Source organism: Staurois parvus, unplaced genomic scaffold (assembly GCF_062004578.1).
Source record: "Staurois parvus isolate SC_StPar_1 unplaced genomic scaffold, SC_StPar_1.0 ptg000542l, whole genome shotgun sequence".
NCBI lineage: Eukaryota > Metazoa > Chordata > Amphibia > Anura > Ranidae > Staurois > Staurois parvus.
The window spans coordinates 266,257-287,925 of record NW_028318338.1 but is presented as its reverse complement, the minus strand read 5'-3'; the positions used below and the strand labels follow the sequence as shown (position 1 = coordinate 287,925).

General features: G+C 44.2%; 2 protein-coding genes across 3 annotated transcripts in view; one reads left to right on the top strand and one right to left on the bottom strand.

The window, feature by feature from the left end:
• TRMT5 (tRNA methyltransferase 5) overlaps positions 1–19,442 on the bottom strand; it is a 32,217-nt gene extending 12,775 nt beyond the window's left edge. Inside the window, exons 1-3 of the mRNA XM_089690765.1 lie at positions 19,214–19,442; positions 9,990–10,621; positions 7,869–7,993 (exon numbers count right to left, since the gene is read on the bottom strand). Of these exons, the coding sequence (XP_089546891.1) occupies positions 7,869–7,993; positions 9,990–10,621; positions 19,214–19,218 (762 nt within the window). The 5' untranslated portion in view covers positions 19,219–19,442. The remainder of the gene's footprint in view (positions 1–7,868; positions 7,994–9,989; positions 10,622–19,213) is intronic.
• SLC38A6 (solute carrier family 38 member 6) overlaps positions 19,297–21,669 on the top strand; it is a 105,838-nt gene continuing 103,465 nt past the window's right edge. The window contains exon 1 of one of the 2 annotated variants that reach the window (XR_016315038.1): positions 19,297–19,515. Coding sequence is in view for 1 of the 2 variants with exons in the window: in XM_089690766.1 (XP_089546892.1) it covers positions 19,429–19,515 (87 nt within the window). In the remaining variant the exon portion in view is untranslated. The remainder of the gene's footprint in view (positions 19,516–21,669) is intronic. The other variant, XM_089690766.1, reaches the window with a different exon arrangement.

Below are 21,669 nucleotides of genomic sequence, written 5' to 3'. Positions count from 1 at the left end.
TCCCAAGGCCCGGATAAATGGAAGCAAAGCAGTTTGGATACCACTGGGTTAAAGGATAAGTTCACCTTTGGAACATGTTACATTTTCCACCCGTTTTTAGGGTGGAACATGTGACATGTTCCCATAGCTGCGCCCACCGTCCCCCCTCCCTCCCTCTGACAGATACAGTGCCTTGAAAAAGTATTCATACCCTTGACATTTTCCACATTTTGTCATGGTACAACCAAAGACCTAAATGTATTTTATTGGGATTTTATGTGATAGACCAACACAAAGTGACACATAATTGTGAAGTGGAAGGAAAATGATAAATGGTTTTCAACATTTTTTTTACAAATAAATATGTGAAAAGTGTGGCATGCATTTGTATTCAGCCCCCCTGAGTCAATACCTTGTAGAACCACCTTTCACTGCAATTACAGCTGCAAGTCTTTTTGGGGATGTCTCTCCCAGCTTTGCAGATCTAGAGAGTGACATATTTGCCCATTCTTCATTGCAAAATAGCTCTGTCAGATTGGATGAGAGTGTCTGTGAACAGCAATTTTCAAGTCATGCCATAATTCTCAATTGGATTTAGGTCTGGACTTTGATTGAGCCATTCTAACACATGAATATGCTTTGATCTAAAACATTCCATTGAAGCTCTGGCTGTATGTTTAGGGTCGTTATCCTGCTGAAAGGTGAACCTCTGTCCCAGTCTCTCTTTTGCAGACTCTAACAGGTTTTGTTCGAAGTTTGCCCTGTATTTGGCTCCATCCATCTTCCCATCAACTCTGACCAGCTTCCCTTTCCCAGCTGATGAAAATGATGTGTTCAGGGTGATGTGCAGTGTTAGTTTTCTGCCACACACAGCATTTTGCTTTTAGGCCAAAAAGTTACATTTTGGTCTCATCTGACCAGAGCACCTTCTTCCACATGCTTGCTGTGTCCCCCACATGACTTCTCACAAACTGCAAACGGGGCTTCTTATGGCTTTCTTTCAACAATGGCTTTTTTCTTGCCACTCTTCCATAAAGGCCAGATTTGTGGAGTGCACGACTAATAGTTGTCCTGAGGACAGATTCTCCTACCTGAGCTGTGCATCTCTGCAGCTCCTCCAGAGTTATCATGGGCCTCTCAGCTGCTTCTCTGATTAATGCTCTCCTTGCCCAGCCTGTCAGTTTAGATGGATGGCCATGTCTTGGTAGGTTTGCAGTTGTGCCATACTCTTTCCATTTTTGGATTATGGATTGAACAGTGCTTCGTGAGATGTTCAAAGTTTGGGATATGTTTTTTGTAACCTAACCCTGCTTTAAACTTCTCCACAACTCTATCCCTGACCTGTCTTGTGTATTCCTTGACCTTCATGATGCGGTTTGTTTACTAATGTTCTCTAACAAACCTCTGAGGGCTTCACAGAACAGCTGTATTTATACTGAGATTAAATTACACACAGGTGGACTCTATTTACTAATTATGTGACTTCTGAAGGCAATTGGTTCCGCTAGATTTTAGTTAAGGAAATCAGGGTAAAGTGGGCTGAATACAAATGCACTCCACACTTTTAAGATATTTGTAAAAAATGTTGAAAACCACTTATTCTTTTCCTTCCACTTCACAATTATGTGCCACTTTGTGTTGATCTATCACTCTTCTCCCCACAGGTTAACAATGCTGCTGTCCAAAGATGCCCTCTGTGCTCCTTCATCAGAGCACGGACACTGGCCAGATCATAAAAGGTGAAAATGGGAAACAAGCATAAAAAAGGAAACTAATTCAGCCATACAGCTAATGATTGGTAAGCTGCAATACAGTGCCTTGAAAAAGTATTCATACCCTTTGACATTTTCCACATTTTGTCATGGTACAACCAAAAACGTAAAATGTATTTTATTGTGATTTTATGTGATAGACCAACACAAAGTGGCACATAATTGTGAAGTGTAAGGAAAATGATAAATGGTTGTCAAAAGAGTTTACAAATAAATATCTGAAAACTGTGGCATACATTTGTATTTGGCCCCCTTTACTCTGATACCCCTAACTAAAATCTAGTGGAACCAATTGCCTTCAGATGTCACCTAATTAGTAAATGAAGTCCACCTGTGTGTACTTTAATCTCAGTATAAATACAACTGTTCTGTGAAGCCCTCAGAGGTTTGTTAGAGAACATAAGTGCACAAACAGACTCATGAAGGCCAAAGGAACACACCAGATAGGTCAGGGATAAAGCTGTGGAGAAGTTTAAAAACAGGGTTAGGTTATAAAACATCTCACGGAGCACTGTTCAATCCATCATTCAAAAATAGAAAGAGTACGGCACAACTGCAAACCTACCAAGACATGGCCGTCCTCCTAAACTGACAGACCGGGCAAGGAGAGGCCCATGGTAACTGGAGTAGCTGCAGAGATCCACAGCTCAGGTGGGAGAATCTGTCCACAGGATAACTATTAGTTGTGCACTCCACAAATCTGGCCTTTATGGAGGAGGAGTGGGAAGAAGAAAGCCATTGTTGAAAGAAAGCCATAAGAAGTCGTGTTTGTGAGAAGCCATGTGGGGGACACAGCAAACATGTGGAAGAAGGTGCTCTGGTCAAATGAGACCAAAATTAAACTTTTTGGCCTAAAAACAAAACGCTATGTGTGGTGGAAAACTAACACTGCATATCACCATGAACACACCATCGCCACTGTGAAATGTGGTGGCAGCAGCATCAAGTCGTGGAGAAGCTTTTCTTCAGCAGGGAAAGGGAAGCTGGTCAGAGTTGATGGGAAGATGGATGGAGCCAAATACAGGGCAATCTTAGAAGAAAACCTGTTGGAGTCTGCAAAAGACTTGAGACTGGGGCAGGGGTTCACCTTCCAGCAGGACAATGACCCTAAACATACAGCCAGAGCTACAATAGAATGGTTTAGATCAAAGCATATTCATGCATTGGATTTAGGCCTGGACCAGTCTAATTGAGAATCTGTGTCAAGACAAATTGCAAATTGCTGTTCACAGACGCTCTCCATCCAATCTGACAGAGCTTGAGCTATTTTGCAAAGAAGAATGGGCAAAAATGTCACTCTCTAGATGTGCAAAGCTGATAGAGACATCCCCAAAAAGACTTGCAGCTGTAATTGCAGCGAAAGGTGGTTCTACAAAGAATTGACTCCAGGGGGCTGAATACAAATGCACACCACACTTTTCACATATTTGTAAAAAATGTTGAAAACCATTTATCATTTCTCTTACACAATTATGTGCCACTTTGTGTTGGTCTATCACATAAAATCCCAATAAAATACATTTACGTTTTTGGTTGTAACATGACAAAATGTGGAAAATTTCAAGGGGTATGAATACTTTTTCAAGGCACTGTAGATTCTATTTTTGGTTTTGGGTTGATAACTGCTTTAAGACTTTGGTATCAGGTATTCGGTGTTGGATGTTTACCAAGCACAACCTCATCTTTTATATTTTACCAAGATTGGGTAATAAACTGTGTTTGTGCTCAATAAACCAATGCACTAATATGTGTCAAAAAAAAACTACCACCATTTTGTTCCTCCGAGTCACTGCTTCCAGAAAAAATATGTTTCAGGTAATCTTTACACCTAAATATTAAAAAAAGTCTCTGGCTGCAAAAGGATTAACTGTAGTGTTCGTGTTAATTAGGAAGGCAGGCTAGGTGTACCAAAATCAAACGTACACTATATTGCAAAAAGTATTGGGATGACCCTCTAAATCATTGGATTCAGGTGTTCCAATCACCTCCATGGCCACAGGTGTAAAAAATAGGTACCCAGGCGTGGAGACTGCTTCTACAAACATTTGTTAAAGAATGGGTTGCTCTCAGGAGCTCAGTGAATTCAAGCATGGTAATATGATGATCCGTGAAATTTTCTTGCTATTAAATATTCCACGGTCAACTGTTAGTGGTATTATAACAAAGTGGTAGCAACTGGGAACACAGCAACTCAGCCATGAAGTGGTAGGCCATGTAAAATGACAGAGCGGGGTCAGCGCATGCTGCAGCACACAGAAGTCTCCAACTGTCTGCAGAGTCAATAGCTAAAGACCTCCAAACTTCATGTGGCCTTCAGATTAGCACAACAGTGCATAGAGAGCTTCATGGAATGGGTTTCCATGGCCGAGCAGCTGTATCCAAGCCTTACATCACCAAGAGTCAGGTGCAGTGGTGTAAAGCATGCCGCCACTGGACTAGAGCAGTGGAGACATGTTCTCTGTAGTGAAGAATCACACCAGTTTGTCTGGCAATCTGATGGACATGTCTGGGTTTGGTGGTTGCCAGAACGATACTTGCCTGACTGCATTGTGCCCAGTGTAAAGTTTGGTGGAGGGGGGATTCTGGTGTGGAGTTGTTTTTCAGGGGTTGGGCTTGGACCCATCGTTCCAGTGAAGGGAACTCTTAAGGCATCAACATACCAAGTCATTTTGGACAATTTCATGCTCCCAACTTTGTGCGAACAGTTTGGAGATGGCCCCTTCCTGTTCCAAAATGACTGCACATCAGTGCACAAAGCAAGGTCCATAAAGACATGGATGAGTGAGTTTGGGGTGGAGGATCTTGACTGACCTGCACCTTCGGGGTGAATTAGTGTGGAGACTGCGAGCCAGGCCTCATCATCTGACAACAGTACCTGATCTTACAAATGTGCTTCTGGAAGAATGGTCAAGCATTCCCATAGACACACTCCTAAACCTTGTGGACAGTCTTCCCAGAAGAGTTGAAGCTGTTATATCTGCAAAGGGCGGGGCCAACTCAATATTGAACCGTACGGACTAAGACTGGGATGCCATTAAAGTTCATGTGTGTGTAAAGGCAGGCATCCCAATACTTTTGGCAATATAGTGTATACTCCATGAGAAAGTGTCCTCCTTTCAGGTCATGAGCTGTGGGATACAGACGCAAGCAGAAACATCTATAAACCCAAATAACATTTCTGCAGATATTAGTACCCACAGTGCAGAGCTGCTGCAGGTCTCTTGCCCTATCATATCCAATTCAGATCAAATGACCCAAATCTCTGGAGTGCTGGGTAACCTGCTTATGATAGTTAGGTGCTATGTATTTGATACTTTACTACTCTTCTAGCCTACCTACCGAAAATCTAGTGGATCTAGCGCTACAGTTTAAAGAGAACAATGCTGACTTGTATTTGAAAATGCAAGGCCCAAGGATGTCATCCTGAGTCACTGACCTGGAACAAGACACTGAAGTGTCAGGACACCTGACATGCACATACCTGTTCCAGATCAGTGGTGTAGGATCACAATAACATTCCTGAAGTATGCCATTTGTGTTGTGTTAAAAATCTGGCGCCAGGGGCTCACAGAGACATAAATAAGATAGGTCCTAATGGAATGATATTCAGCTTGTTAAAGTGCTGTGTAGCAAACATTTGTCATGTTTTTCTTCCAGAAGATGCTGTTTTCACCCTTTTTTCATCCTTGTTGCATCTCTAAACTCCAGTGATAGCTGCATGACATTGCGCAGCACAGGCTTCCTAATGGTGACAACAGAGGCAATGACTAAAATGTTTCTATCACCAATAGTAATCTTCCAATTGTAGAATAATCTTTGATCCAAGATGACCACCACCAGTAATATGGGAAAATGCACTTACTGGAAGAATGCCTATCTCACTACAAGATTAGGCAAACACAGCTTGCATTAATTTCAAAGATCTTCCAAACAGTTGCAGTTTCAGTCCACTTTAAAGCTTCACCTCCACTGCTGTCCTCTCCCCATTCAGTGGTTAGATTTCATACCCAGCATAAAGTAACAAAAAATAGGATCTAATAGTGTAAGATCTTAGGCATCCAAATTTATTTGCTACAAGTAATCAAGGTACTCACAAACGCTTAAAATCAAGCATATAGATGTGCTGGCAAAGATATACAGAGAGAAGCTGCCAGTCACTCCAATTAAAACAAGCAAACAAAAACAGGATGATCTCCTTTTGATGAAGTTTGAACGGGCAAAACATTAGGGTGCCTGATGCTGGGCGTGAGTAGCAAGTGTCCTGTCATTTTTGCAAGCTGGGAAGAATTGGAGTTGATGGCCGCCGCCATTTTTTCTGTATATTTTTGCCAACACATCTGAAATCTAACCACTGACTGGGGAGAGGACAGCAGCGAAGGTGAAGCTTTAAAGTGGACTGCACCTGTTTGGAAGATCTTTGGAATTAATACAAGCGGTTTGCCTAATCCTGTAGTGAGATAGGCATGCACTTCCAGTAAGTGCATTTTCCTGTATTTGTGGTAGTAGTCACCTTGGATCAAAGGTTTTTCTACTCTTGGAAGAAGTATTTGGTGGTGGGAACTTTTTAGTCATTACACTGTTGGATTGTTTTATTTGAAGCTACTGTATTTAGTTTTAAATTAATTTTGGTTAAAAACATTTTCAACACAGGGGGACTGCCGTTCTCCTCCCAAGACAGATTTTTGGCTACTATTGTAGGACTCTGCACATCAGTTCAGCACAGTGGTGACGCCGATCGCCACACTGCGATTGCATCAGCTTCCCTGCACCTGGACTGTCACTATCTGGTCTTCAAACAGACATCTCTGCTTGCTGTGCTTACAGACCATCAGGTGGCAACTCTGAACATCCCTGTAAACAACCAAGAGCCTGAGGAAGAACTCTGTTCTTCAGAGGCCGTGCTGTCCATAGGATTGGCGAGCGGGTGGATGTCCAACCTCTTTTTGTCGGCACTCTAGAGACACCGCATGCTGACACCTTTACATCTCAATATCAGATCTTTGCTTTGAGCAGTACCACAGCTTATCTGCTTAACTTAATTTTATTACCAGTATTCACTACTGTTCATTAGCCCCACCATTGCTAGCAGAAGACAACAGACACTACCATATCGGGAACTTTAATCATCACAGGACTCAAGTTGCAATCTCTAGGTAAAGGGGCCTGTTCTCTTCTAAGGCAATTGTTATTCAAATTAGGACACCTATTTCTGTTTATGTCAGAGTACACATTTACATTATGTATGCATCTACCATTGTGGCACCAGTGGCCTAGAGGGAGATACGTCAACAAGCCTTTTACCCTATTACTGCTGCTGTTGCAGTTTAATAGTGGAAACTTACTATCCATGACTATACAGGCAGTCCCCAGGTTATGAACAAGATAGGTTCTGCAGGTTTGTTCTTAAGTTGAATTTGTATGCAAGTTGGAACAGGTACATTTAAGTGTAACTTCAGCCTATAAAATATATATTTTTTTTTTTGGATAGCAAAGGGAAGGGTTAACACCCTGGTAATGTTTGTTTTGCTGTCTGTGCCCCTGTTCAGAAGATTTCACCTCACTTTATGCCCCTATGACAACTGGATTTTGAAAATTTTGGGTTGTCATAAAAACAAGGATTGGAGATAAACCTTCAGTGGAGACACTTTTTCCCATGGCAACTCTTACAGGACTGAAATTCCCTTAGTAGGAGTAGATTTCCTTTCAATTCCTGTTTCTCTCTCCGTTCCTAACTTGAATATTTGTAACTCGAAGACTGCCTGTAATTTGTTAGACGTCGCTAATTGATCATTCCTGTTTTACCAGTGTTCTATTTTTATGCATTAACTAGGGTTGTTTATCCTGAACCCATAATTCCTGTGGCCTATTCTCTTGAACCAGACTAATATAGTGGTGTTACTAAATAATTGGTGTCTCTTGCATTATTATTCAATACTGTTGAAATATGTCTGAACCCAGAGTGTCAGAGGTATCAGGAGGCTTGCAAGGTCCGGGCAACCACTGGGGACAAGAATTATCAAGTGGCCCCTGCAGGGTAGTGCTACATATTAAGGAATATATGAGGTTTTAGTGGTTGGGTTTACAGCTACTTTAGCATCAAAGATAAAAAGCACAGACCTTGGTTATCATGTTTTCCTCGCCAGCCAACACTTCCATCTGAAAGTTTCTATATGTTGAGTCAATAATGTTGATTTTATTAACCACAGAGGTGATGCTGGGGTTTTTATCCAGGATTACTTGCCCTGTTAAAACAAAACAAAAAAAACAAAAAAAACAGTTCTTATTACAGAAAGTAATTTGCTTTCTCTCCACTACCAGGGTCAGGGCACAGTAATATTCTTTATAGTGGCCAGGATTTTGAACTCTTTACGGACAGAGAAGATGGTAATCAGTGCAGTGCTAGGATAAAGTCCTTTAGCAACCAAGGTGAAAGGGACAAATTGTTCTCCCTTCATTTGTCGTGAACTAATTCAGCAAGATAGGTGGCAGGTCCTGCCTTTTTGTGCTCCCTCCTGGTGAAGAACCTGAGACAACTGAGTCTTTTGCCTACCCCTTGGCCCAGCCCACAATTAAGTCTCTGCCAGTTTGGAACATTTCCATCCTGTTCCTTCATTATTTAGTCATCTTTGTGAGGCCCACGTCACACTAGCAAACCTTTTGCAAGTGATAGGATTGCTAAGATAGCAGTGAGAACTAACATGCGCCTACAGTGTAGTTTCACTGCTCTTTCCTTGGCAAGCAAAAATCATCAGTGCTTTGGACAGAGAGGGAGCAACTCTTTAGGAGGTGAGTAGCCATTCTTGCGTTTTACCACCAGCAACAGAATCACTTAGTGTGACATGTCTGGTAAAGGCAACACTGATTGTTTCACCCAATTTTTTGAATAATACTGAAAGACATGAATGTTGGTGGCATTGATGATTGGAGCAAAGCATCACCATGATGACCAGCACTTTAGAACACTTAGAAGTACACTTTATCTCTCTGTTAGAAACTACCAAACCTACTTATTACAATCAATATTCAAATCTGTTATACTGTCAAAGATTAAGCTGTACACAGATGATTTTATGTTCCCAGATAATTCAAGAATCTGTGTGACGCTACATGCATTTCATTTATGTTGCTAGGTTATAATTATAACTACAGATGGGTTTACTTTAAAAAAAAAATATTTAGGCTGTCACTCAATGTTTTAATACTTTGAGTCAATGAGCTTTAAAAAGTCCCTCTGACTTGCCTGTACATATTTGTTTTGGATCAATGCCTCAAAACATATTGAAGCCAGAGACAGCCTGGCAACTGGTATCTCTTGAAGAGGGCTCATCAATGGCAACCTTTGTATTTCTCTCAGAACCCCTTTAAGTCCCCTTTAATAGCTATTAAAATGGTTGTGAAGGCTATGCATGAAGGTAAAAAACCCTCTGTGTGCAGCAGATCCTCCCCCCCCAAATACTTACCTGAGCGCCCTCTTGATCCAGCAATCTGCACACGAGCCTCATGTCACTGGGGTCTCTCTCTCCTTATTAGCTGAGACAGCTGCAGAAGCCATTGGCCCCCACTACGGTCAATCACAGCCAGTGAGCCAATGAGGAGAGAGCGGGGCCAAGTTGTGGCTGTGTATGAATGGTCACACAGAGCAATGGCTCTGGAACTCCATAGCAAGCTGCTTGCTGTGGGGGCACTTTGCAGGAAGGAGTGGCCAGGAGAGCCAGCGAGGGACCCGAGAAGAGGATGATCAGGGCTGCTCTATGCAAAACCACTGCACAGAGCAGGTAAGTATGAAATGTTTGTTATTTTAAAAACAAAAAAAAAAAAAAAAAAGAAAAAACCCCAACCTTTACAATCACTTTAATGGCGTAACATCTAACATAGTTCCAAGTGGACCCCCTCCTTCTCCCCCACAGCAACTGTCAGATTTGAAATCTGCACAGCTCTGTGTAACCCCTCCCACACAGCCACATCACAGCAGACAGACCTGTAGTTCTCAATGGAACATAAACGTGGTAAGCACCACACTCATCCATTAACATTTCCTCCAGCTCAGTAACGAAAAGTCTGTACCTCAGTACAGACATACAGCTGAGAGCATTGAACCCACAATCCAGTGAATGTGGCTGCAATGCTTTGCAGGCTAATATGCAAAAAACATTATAAATTAACATTATTTTTTGCAAAATAAGGACTTAGTTTTCACCCATCACAAATTTTATAAAACACTCATGAGCCAACACTTACCAATCAAGTTCTTATAAGGAAGTTGGTGATCTCGGAGATTCATGTGAGCAATGTGTCCTATACGGCTGAAGCTAGTTGTGACATCCTGACCTTTGGGTAAAACTGCCTTCAGGATCTCATCAGTCTTTAAAATGTCGTAAGTCACTTGAAGATCAGCCTGAAAAATCTGAGGGTTAATCTGAAACTTCCTGAAAAACTGATGGTCCCGTTCATCAAATGCATCTTGCGATGTGACCATGTATGGGTCAAGGACAATCTTTTTATGGTCCTCATCATTGGGGTCATCAAGGACTCTTTTTAGATTGGGCCTCTTCATCAGCCTGTGCTTAAGATTTTTCATGACAATATGGATAACTTCCTTCTTTACTTTGATCACAGGAACTTGTATGATTTTGTTGAAGGCACTGTGGTCAAGCGTGGTCATTCCCTGCACTTTAGGATCAGGAGAGAACAATCCAGTTTCCTCACAATCATCTGAAGTCTGGGCCATGGTGGATAAGGTACTTCTCTGGAATGTATTGAATGAACATATAGCAGCAGACCATGAACTGGTTTTAGAGGTTGCTTTATGTAGGGCAGCAAATACAAACCTGTTAATATGATTTGTTAAGTAATACAATCTGTTGCTGTTCCTGAAAAAAAATAAATATAGTAAATGCATTTTAAATACACAAATAAAATTCCTCTAAAACCCACTACCTACCTCTATATATTCACTTTCACACTGTACCATAGAAATCCTCTTTTGTGCCCTTGTTAGGTCTTACAGTTGCGGAGGAGGGATCCTGAAGGGCATCCTAGTCAGAGACCACTTTTTAGGACCACCTTATTCCTCCAGTTAGGGGATGTGGACAGCACTGTACTATCAGTCACAAATGGGAGCAGAGCTAAGTGTGGGCTGTACTCTAGCCATCAGGAGGGTTATCAGGGCTACTAACCTTCCTCTTCATTTTACCCAAGCACACAGTATGACAACGATAAGCTGGTGGGGGGGCAATATATTCTTAACGACACGCCAAATGCAGAGCGTGAACGCAGTGCATTGTTCTGCACCAGATTGCATGGTACCACAGTACCATAAGATATGGTGCAGTGTATTTTTGAAAAGTAATGCATGCACTACTTTTTCTGTGATCTGATGCAATTTCAGCCCATTCAAATGAACACAGTCACACAGGAATAGCACAGGAACGCTGACTGCACTCCTGTGCGGTTTCTGTATTCATTTGAATGGGATGAAATTGCGTAATTCAGGTGTGAGATGGCCCTTGACATGAACAATGTGCACCTAAAACAAGGGACGTCAAGTCTGGACACTATGGGGGAGAGTCACTAAAACTGGTGCACTCAGAATCTGGTGCAGCTGTGCATGGTAGCCAATCAGCATCTAACTTCAGCTTTTTCAATTAAAGCGAAACTAAACCCATTGATTTAATGGTTTTAAAAAACAGTCACATTTGCTTGTGCTGTCAACCAAACCATCAAATGGCTGGAGGCATAACTGATCATATGTACAGCACAATGGTAGCTGTAGATCAAACAGAGGCTACGATGGCAGCATTTTGGCTGAAAAGAAGAGGATGTTTTAGTTTCACTTTAACCACTTGCCTACCGGGCACATTCATCCCCTTCCTGCTAGGCCAATTTTCAGCTTTCAGTGTTGTCGCACTTTGAATGACTATTGCGCCTTCATGCAACACTGTACACATTAAATTTTTATCTTTTTTTAAGACATATAGAGCTTTAATGACAACTGTGTTTTTAATTTTTTGCTAAACAAAAAAAAGACCACATTTCTAAAAAAAATATTTTTTTTTCTTAGCTTCTAAAAAATTTTGCAAACAGGTAAATGTTCTCCTTCACTGATGTGCACTGATTAGCTGCATTGATGGACTGTGACAGAACAGATGGGACACTGACTGGCAGCACTGATGGACACTGTTGGGGCTGAGGGCTCACAGAGGGGTGCGCGCCCCAGGGGGCACACGGGAGGTGCGGTTCTGCAGGACATCATATGACGCCCTCCCAGAACTAGGCGACCACTCTGTAGCCATCATTCAGCCCAGCTGTCAAGTGGTTGTAAACCTCAGACATGAAATATGAACAAAGCATATCCTTCCATAGTGTGTACTTGTCTCAATCCAGAACAATAACTGTCACATCTGTTTGCTACCTCGTTCCTTTGCTTTAAGCATTAGTCACTTCTGACAAGTTCTTTTGATACCATTGGAAAACTGGAGTAAGACTCACCGGTAACTATTTCCAAGAGTCTTCCAAGACAGCCCATGAGACATAGAGCTTCTCCCACGGGACAGGAAACACGTTACCCCACAGAGAATAAAAAGCGGTCCTCCAGGCCCAAGCCTCAGTAAACCAAAAGTACCGAAGGACAGACCTGAAAAACATAACACAAACAGCATAACATAATGCATCGGGCTGGGATTCCGGCTGTCCTGGAAGACTCCTGGAAAGAGTTACCAATAAGTTTAACTCCAGTTTTCCAAAGTTGTCTTCTTCCAGGACAGCCCACGAGACGATAAGCAACAACTTACCAGCCTAGGGTGGGACCACTGGCTGGAGGGCTTTACGTCCAAATGCTTGCTCTTGACTGTTCAAGAGAGCCACATGGTAGTGCCTGATAAATATCCAGAAGCTCGACCAGGTAGTAGCCTTACATATCTGATCCGGGGACATAGATAAGGCCCTAGTAGAATATGCATTAATGAAAGGCACTGACAGCCCTTTAGTGTGGTAGAAACAAGAAATGGCTTGCTTGATCGATCTAGCAATAGCTGGCTTAGAAGCCTGAAACCCTCAATGTTTGCCAGAAAAGGGGACAAAGAGCATCAGACACTCTGAATTGTTTGAATACTTCCAAGTAATGTAAGAGACATCTCCTTACGTCCAGCAGACTGAAATTCTTTTCTTTCTCATTTGAGGCTGAGGCACAAAAAGTACAATGTCCTGTGACCTATGAAAAGCCATGGCTACTTTCAGCAAAAAACCAGGGTCTGTTTTAAGAATGATCCTGGCATCAAAAACCGCCAAGAATGGCTCTCTTGATTGATAGAGCTTGCAGCTCACTAATTCTACGAGCCGTAGTGATAGCCACTAAAAATACTGTTATCCACGTAACACGCTTAACGAAAGACTCCCTCAAAGGCTAAAAAATGGACTAAACATCAAAACCTGTAAGACTGAGAGGGCTCAAGAATGGCAAGATTTCGATGGTACGGGTCTCATTCTAGCCACAGACTTAAGGAAGTGGGAAACTGTAGGATCTCCCAGGAGGGAAACTTTAGAAATGTTCCCAAGGCAGCTGCCTGCACTTTTAAAGTGCTGAGGGATAGGCCCTTGTCTACACCCTCCTGAAAAAAAATCTAAGATTGTTTAAATGGAAGCTTCAGAATATTCCTTCTCCATCATCCAAGAATTTAACTTTTTCCAGATCTTAAAATAGCTAACTCTAGTAACCAGCTTTCTATAGTTGACCAACGTTTGCACTACCTTATCCAAAAAACCTTCCTGCTTTAATAACTGCTCCTCAGGTACCACGCTGAGAGGTTTAGCATGTTCAAGTCTGGACACCAAACAGGCCCCTGGGATAAGAGATCCTCCCTTTTTGGGAGCACTACTGGAGGAAAAATTGCCAAGGATTTCAGGAGGACAGACCAGCCGTTTCGGCCAATGTGGAACTATCAGAATGAAATCCAACTTCTCCAGCTGAAATTTTCGTAACACCGCTGGAACCAATTTGAAGGGGAGAAAAGCATAAGCTAGATTGTAGGGCCAAGGATTTGCCAGAGCACCTGTGGCTACTGCTGCATCTCCTGGATTCATGGAAAAAAAATCTTGGAAGCTTTGCGTTCGCTTGAGAGGCAAACAGGTCTATCTCTGGCTGGCCCCATATATCTGTGAGCCAAGAGAAAAGCTCTTTGGCAAGAGCCCATTCTTCCTGGCACACCACTTGACGGCTGAGAAAATCTGCTAACACATTCTGAGAGCCCTTCAGGTATACGGCCGAGATTGATGCTAGAATGACTTCCACCCAAATCAAGATCCTCTTTGCACTTGCCTGCAAGCGTGGACTTCTGGTTCCTCCCTGCTTGTTGATATAAGCCACTGTCGCGAGGTTGTCTGAGAGGACTTGTAAATGATGACCCTTCAATTGATCCTGAAATTTTACCATTGCCTTATCCACAGCCAAGAGCTCCTTTTGGTTTGAAGAATACCTGGCCTCATCCCTTGACCACTGGCCCTGGGTCAACCTCTCTTGTATGTGTGCCCCCCCAACCCCATGAGGAGGCATCTGTCGTTATCTTCCGGGAAACCGACCAGATCCACTCTAGCCCACTGGAAAGATCACAGAGACTGCCTGACCCTTGGAGGAAGGACAACCCTGAGCTCTAGGGTGTCCCTCGCCCCATCCCAGGCCCTGAGAAGAAAGTGCTGTAGAGGCCTCTGGGGAAAACAGACCTAAGGAACCGCTGGGAAACATGCAGTCATGAGACTTAAAACTGCAGAGATCTCCCTCAGGGAAACCGTGAGATTTTACTGCAACCACGCTACCCTGTACCTGACTTTGTGTAGTTTGTCTGCAGGGAGAAACACCTTTTGAACTGTCAAATCCCAGAAATTTTATCGACTAGAGTTAGCTATGGAACCAGATTCTGTTTTTCCCAATTTATCACCCATCCCAGTGATTGAAGGTGGCTCTGGGTAAACTCTAGATCCTCCCACAACTGCTGTTCAGAGGGGGAAGCTAAAAGGAGATCATCTAAATAAGGAACTATCAGAATGCCCTTTAGCCTCAATGGAGCCAGAGCTTCTCCCAGGCCCTTGGAGAAAATCCTTGGGGCCGAAGAACATTCTGCAGGTGCTGAACATTCTCCCCTAACTTGATGGTCATTCTCAAGTACTTTTAATAAGGATGAATGGGTATATGAAGGTATGATTCCTTCAGATCTAGGGTCACCATAAAACACCCCAGACGCAGAATATACCTGAGAGAATATTGACTCCATACGCAAATGTTTGCACTTTGACTTGTTGAGAGGTCACAAATTCAGAATCAAATGGAATTTGTCCAAGGGTTTTTTCACCACAAAAATGTAAGAATAAAAACCCTGACCCCATTCTTCCACCAGAATTGGGTCCAAAACCCTCCGATCTACCATCTCTCCTAACTGCAAGCACAATGTGCTTGCTTTTTCCCAATCCTGAGAAAGATTTGTGATGAAAAAAACCTTTGGGGGGGGGGGGGGTGCAAGGAGTTGAACTACAGCCTGTAAGCCTGAGTTATCAGAACAAGGAAGAAGTCATTGGGTTTTGGGAGAGGGTTGAGGAGGAAGAAGATTCCCCCTTTACATTTGTGATCTAACCGTTTCCCTGGCCTTGCCTTTTTACCTTGGTCGGCTTGTTGTCTTTGGCCACGAAACAGCCGCCTAAAACCTGGCGTCCTTTTCTTTTCTGGGAAGGCCTTTTTCTTATCAGCTGTGCGCTCTAAAGCCTCCTGTAATCTAAGGCCAAACAGGTTTTCTTGCGAAAAGTGCAAGGCACACAACTGCGCCATAGAAATGGACTCACCAGACCATGTCTATAGCCAAAGTGTTCTAGCAGAATTTACCAGAGCTGACGATCTAACCGCCATTCTAACTGCTTCTGCCAAAAACCGTAAAGCCTTAAAAAGCATAGGAAAAGATTTTAAAATTTCCTCTCTAAATGTACCACAAAGTGAGACTTAAGCTGAAACAACCAAAAATCCAAATTTATGGCTACACAGGCTGAAGCAAGGGCTGGTTTAAGACTACGTACAGTAGAATCCCAGGCCCTCTTGAGGAAAACATCCCTTTTCTTATCAACAGCATCCACAAGGACTCCCATATCCTGGAGCGCAAGGTCAGATCTTTTAGAAACCTTTGACAAAAGGTGCATCCAATTTAGGCTCTTTATTCCAAGAATGCTTAACCACTTCTTTAAAGGGAAATCTTCTTTTGAGGCTGTTGGAAAAGAAAGGCTTGCGCCCTGGCTCCTTCCATTCTAATTCAATAGCCTCCTTCAGAGTTTTATGGACAGGGAAAACTGTGCTTTTTACCCTGAAGACCCTCATACATTAAGTTATGTCTCAAGAGCTGGACCCTGTCTTCTTCTATTTTCAAAGTTATGTAAATGGCCTTTAGCAGTTAATCTACTTCATCTACAGAGAGCTTGTACCTAGAAGATGTAGAACCAGATCCCTCCCCTCCTCTGAAGAACTCCCCTTTTCCCTTGTTTTCAGAAAAGGATGAGGAATTCATCACTGAAGCCCTATCTATGACCTCCCACCTGATCTCAACAGGTGTACAGGTCTGAGCTGTTTCAAGGGCCGGCTTCCCCTGAGAATAGTGGAGGTGGGCTAGGATTTTTAAAATCCTCCAAAAAAGTCTTGACAGAACTGAACGTAGTTACCAATTCATATTTGACTGATGACAGCAATTTAACACAAGCTGAAGTAGAGTTCTCCTTTACAAGACCGGCACAAAGGCTTGTTCCAAGAAGATTTGGCTACACAAACCGCACATTTTCTTTACTTGAGGCCAGGGTCTGGACCTTTGTCCTGGGCTTTAGTATGTAAACAAACAGAAAAAAGGGAACCCTCAGCCACTAACTTTTTCACTAGAAAACACACCCTGTGCTCTAGCAGAAAGAGGAGGAAATGTGCTCTGTCAGAAAACAGCCCATACGTGACAAAAATAAGAACCTACACAGGCCCTCCTCACTGTCATTTCCTGTGAGGAGCTGGTGCTTGTTTGTCCAGAATCAACCACATGCGTAGTAGCCACAGGAGGATCGATAACCACTGGTCTTTCCATTTCAGCCTCTGCTGTAGTGCCTTGTGACCTTTTTCAAAGGGGGATTGGAACCAGCGTCCCAGGCGCCCAGCAATGACCCGCCTCCTGGAAATTATGTCACTACAACATCTGAAGCCAGCCTGGATGACAGGAGCCCCGCCGCACGAGGAGGAAGGCTGGGCAGCAGTGGAACTCAGCCGCCTACACCACCAGAGAATGCAGCCGCCAAGTGAAGGTAAGGCCATAGAGACCACCCTACTTTCCTCCACAGGCAGGGGGAATGTCACCAACGTCCTGGCCCTCCCCAGGCCCTGAGAAGGCTCAAACTGCAACAGCCCAGTCATCCACTGAGTCCCTAGAGGAGAATGCTGCAAGGATAGAAGACAGGAAATTATGTGTAAACCTCCCCCAACCGAGCTTCCAGCCAGCCCTGGGGAGAACTTTTCTCATTGTTCCAGGAAACGTTACCCCCGTCCAGAGGAAACACTAAAAACTGAGCCTTGGGCCTGGAGAACCGCCTTTTATTCTCTGTGGGGTAACATGTTTCCTGTCCCGTGGGAGGAACTCTACGTCTCATGGGATGTCCTGGAAGACTACTTGAGAAAAATGGTGACACAGGAGGGCACAGCCTGTGATTGCTAGCCTCAGCTCTGTTCCTGTGTGAAGGGGGTGTGTGTCTCTTCCCTTCAATCAGCTCTCAGAGCTCTCTTCACTGATGTAATTTCAGCTCTCCACCCCCTGCTTTCCAGAGCAGAGAGATCCTGTGTAAATTCTGCACATTTAGACTGCATGCACACTAGCGCTGGATGAAAAATGCTGATAATAGGGTTTTTGTGCCGGCTTGTGGTAGCGTTTTAACAGTACATGAAAAAAGTACTCAACAAAAAGCTATTAGTAGGGTTTAGGAGTGTTTGGCGCTTTTTCTGTTGGGAAAACGCTCCCAAAAACAATTTTTTTCTCTGTTCCTAAACGCTGAAGCTTGAAAAATGATTCTAGCATAAAATAGTGTGCATGGACACAGAGGATAACACTATCAGCTTCTAGGAGTAGAAAAAAATGCTGATAACAGCTTCTAGGAGCTTTAAAAACCCTGAATGGAAGTAGGGGAAAGATCTATAGATAAACAGGTACAACTTATGTAGGAGGATTTGTTTCAGCTCTGTGCTTCACCTGAGGCCAGGCACTTCACTGGGTATATGGAAGGGTTTACAACCACTTTAAAGTGTTACTAAACCCAGGACCCTGCATTCACTATATCTGGGCTCCCATAGTACATACTACATGGAAATGCAATTATTTTAGTAAATATAAACTGCTAAATGCCTTTTCTCATTAACAGTGACAGCAGTCGTGTGACTTCTATCAGTGTCTAGCAGAGCACTGGTTAATCTTGTAGTTTTCATTCTCCCCGATTGTCTTACGAGGCTGTATGACCCTCTGTCTGGACAGTGCTGATTGGCCCTGTGCTAATCACATGCACTCTTCCAAGATTAACTCCTTGACGGGGAGTGCACGCAAATATGCGACCTCTGGGCCTTGACGCCGAGCAGGCGCATATTTGTGTGCAATTAGAAAATACATATGTACTGAGAGCACATGATAATACATAGGTGCTGAGAGCGTGTGCCCTGTGCGCTCCCAGCATGCATGTCCATGACTCATGGAAAGGTCCCAATCTCCCCTTTCGATCAGGACCTTTTCCAATCGTGACCTCCGTGGCAGCGAATCACGGTGGTCACATGACCCAAAAACCCCGCCCGCCTCCTGAAACTCTTAAATTGCTGGGAGGCGCCGGTGTGAAGAAGTTAAAAAAAAAAAACCCTCACTAGCAATACAAATCAAACTGAGCATGTGCAGCTTGCTCCCAAGGTTCTGTACTATCAGCAGATGGATTGGGGACACTGGAAGAAGGGGAGGATCAGAGAAGATGGAATCAAACAGCGTTTATATGCGATGCCCAGGATTAACCCCTTAGGTTGCACAGTGAGTATAACAAGCATGCTTTACTGCATATACAGACTGATTTCACTGTTACGCGTTGACAATAAAACCTGGAAGATGATTGGTTTCTATGCACAGCTGCGCCAGATTTTGCCCTCTCCAGTTTCAGTAAATCAGCCCCTAGTCCAAAGCACCAAACACCTGAAATATGTGGGTTCTTTGATATTGTATATGAATAGACAAAGTATTGTCCCCTCCGCTCATCCAGACATAAAGTCCTGACACTGGCTCTGTCCATCCCCTACTCTCCGTCTACAGACCCAGGAATTGTATCCACTGCCATACATGTGGCCCTCTAGAGCTCCAGCCTCGTCCCTTCCTCTGGTGTGTAGCAGAGCATGCTGGGAATTGCCGCCTGCCCCCCACCCCAGGTCAGCTCCGTCGGCTCCTCACCTCATGCTTCTTCACCATGCCAAGTTTACGTCATCATCCGGCGACTACAGGCAGTGTGAGCAGCCGAGTGACGTGGGAAGCATGCTGGGCCGGTGTCACATGACGAGCCCAGTAAACAGGAAGCGGCTTCGGGAGGGTCATGTGACCCGACACAGTGCTGAGCAGTGTGATGTCCATGGTCGGGCAGGATTACTGAGCTCCCTCCGCTCAGCACAATGTCCAACGCCGACTACAGCATCAATACGGAGTATGGACACCGGGTGTCAGCCCAGGATGAGAGCGCTCCTCTGCTGGGAGGCCACGTAAGTCCACCTCCCTTCCTATTCCACAGAGCCAGGCTGAATGAGCGGACTTCTCCTGGCCATACACCACATACAATCTGATTGGACAATCTTTTTGTACATCCGCCCGTTGTAGGGTTGTCGCCTCACCCCTTTACACCTGAACACACATTAATTCCACAGGTTCTGGGGCTGATTTCATGCAGATGAGTTGAATTGGCACCATAAGCAGCCCCAGAATCTGTGGAATGAATGTGTTCAGGTGTAAAGGGGTGAGGTGACAACCGTAGCACATTTCCTGAACACTTTTCCAGTCACAATGCAGGATATGTGTGTCTGTGGGAATGCACTTGTGTCTGCAGATGCCAGTAATGGGTAATGTCACCCCAACGCATCTAGCCAATGCCTGTGAGTTTTCAGCCACCGAAATGCATGGATTTGCACGCTTTTAAATCACAACTGCTGTATTGTTTGTGCCGTCCTGTGCGGTTCTTGAGATGAATGTGCTGTGAAGCCGCATGTTGTGGTGTGAGCTCACCATTCACCTCCATCACACTTGTGATCCCCAGGATTGAGCTCCAGGGGTGGAGTGAAACGTGTTGGGGGCGTGGCCTGGCTGGAGCCCAAGGTGAGGCTGTTACGCGTTCTTACTTGGGGTGTGCAGAGATGTGCGGCTCCTATGGACATCTTCCCTCTACATTGCTGTCTGGAGCCAGGGTGAGCTCTGCCCTTGCCAGTGGTTGGCTGTTGTTGATTCGGATCCTTACAGCCTGAATGGCATCCAAAATTTTAGTTTGGGGTCACACCAAGCTCAATAGTTTTAAATCAGGCAGACCATTGTACTACATAGTTAATGGCAGATCTAATGGAGATTGTCCAATCACATTGTATAGGGCGTGGCTAACCTTGTGCAGCACCTGTCAGGTGATCTCCTCTGTACAGGTATGTCTGCACCTTTTCTAGGAGATATTCCATCCTCCTCATCTCTACCCTGGAAGTGTCATTGGTAACAAGCCTCATGTTTACTGGCCACGACAGTGGACTAGGACCCAGGTGGGGACAATGGTCACAGGCTATGACACTCAGCATGGTGCCGCCCTTGTCTGTCGGGGGATGGTGCCGCCCCTGTTTGTCGGGGATGGTGCCGTCCCCATCACTGGGGCTTTGTGCACACTTTCAGCTGGGGGAATGATAAAAATAGATGGCTGGGGTGCATTTTTGCCACCCTCCCCCCTTCCAAAATGCAAAGACAGACATGTGGGCTATGCACATGCCACAGCTGTAATGTAAAGTGCTGCAAAAATTACTCCCCTTATTATGTTTGGCCGGGGCCACCCTGCAACCACATGCAATGAATACATACAGGACAGTGCAGACCTTTTTTGGAGTTAAAAAAAGGTGGTGAAAAAGCAATATATTGCCCCCTGAAAAGTGATTAACTCAGATTGCTCTTCAGAGGTCAATGCTCTTGTAAACAAGCCCTAATGAGCCTACCCATTGGTGCTATATAAATACTGTATTATAATAATGGTGACACCTGTGTTTGTCGGTGCTTTTTCAGCTGAAATGTGCTGAGATGTGTGGAGGTGCGAATCACATGCCATGTGACACTGTGACCTGGAACTGAGTCTGTTTAACTGTGGAGTGATTTAAACTTCCTCAGTGACTGTTTTATGTAACTGTTAGAAGATTTACATTTTTAAATTGTAATTATGGCCAAAATAAAACATGTAAGGTATGATATACGATACCGTCTGTCAGCATTAAAGAATATGTATACCCATCATTTCATATTCCTTATATTTCCCTGCTGTACCATTTACGGCTGTTTTTATTTTTCCTCCCTGAGCTGGGCAGGGAACAAGGGGTCAGGAGGATATGGTACTGGGGGGGGGGGGCAGGGGGGTACAATACTGGGGGATTAGGGGTGTATGGTACAGTACTGGGGGGGTCAGGTGGATACGATGCAGGAAGTTCAGGAGGACACAATTCTTGGGGGCTTGGAGGGCATGGTGCTGAGGGAATGGTGCTGGGAGGTCAGGAGGGCACAGTGTTGAGGGAGTTAGGATGGTTTGGTACTGGGGGGGGGTCAGGAGGGCACAGTACTGGGGGGTCAGGAGGGCATGGTATTTGTGGTCTCAAGAGGGCATCCTACACAGGAGTCATCAGGGCTGA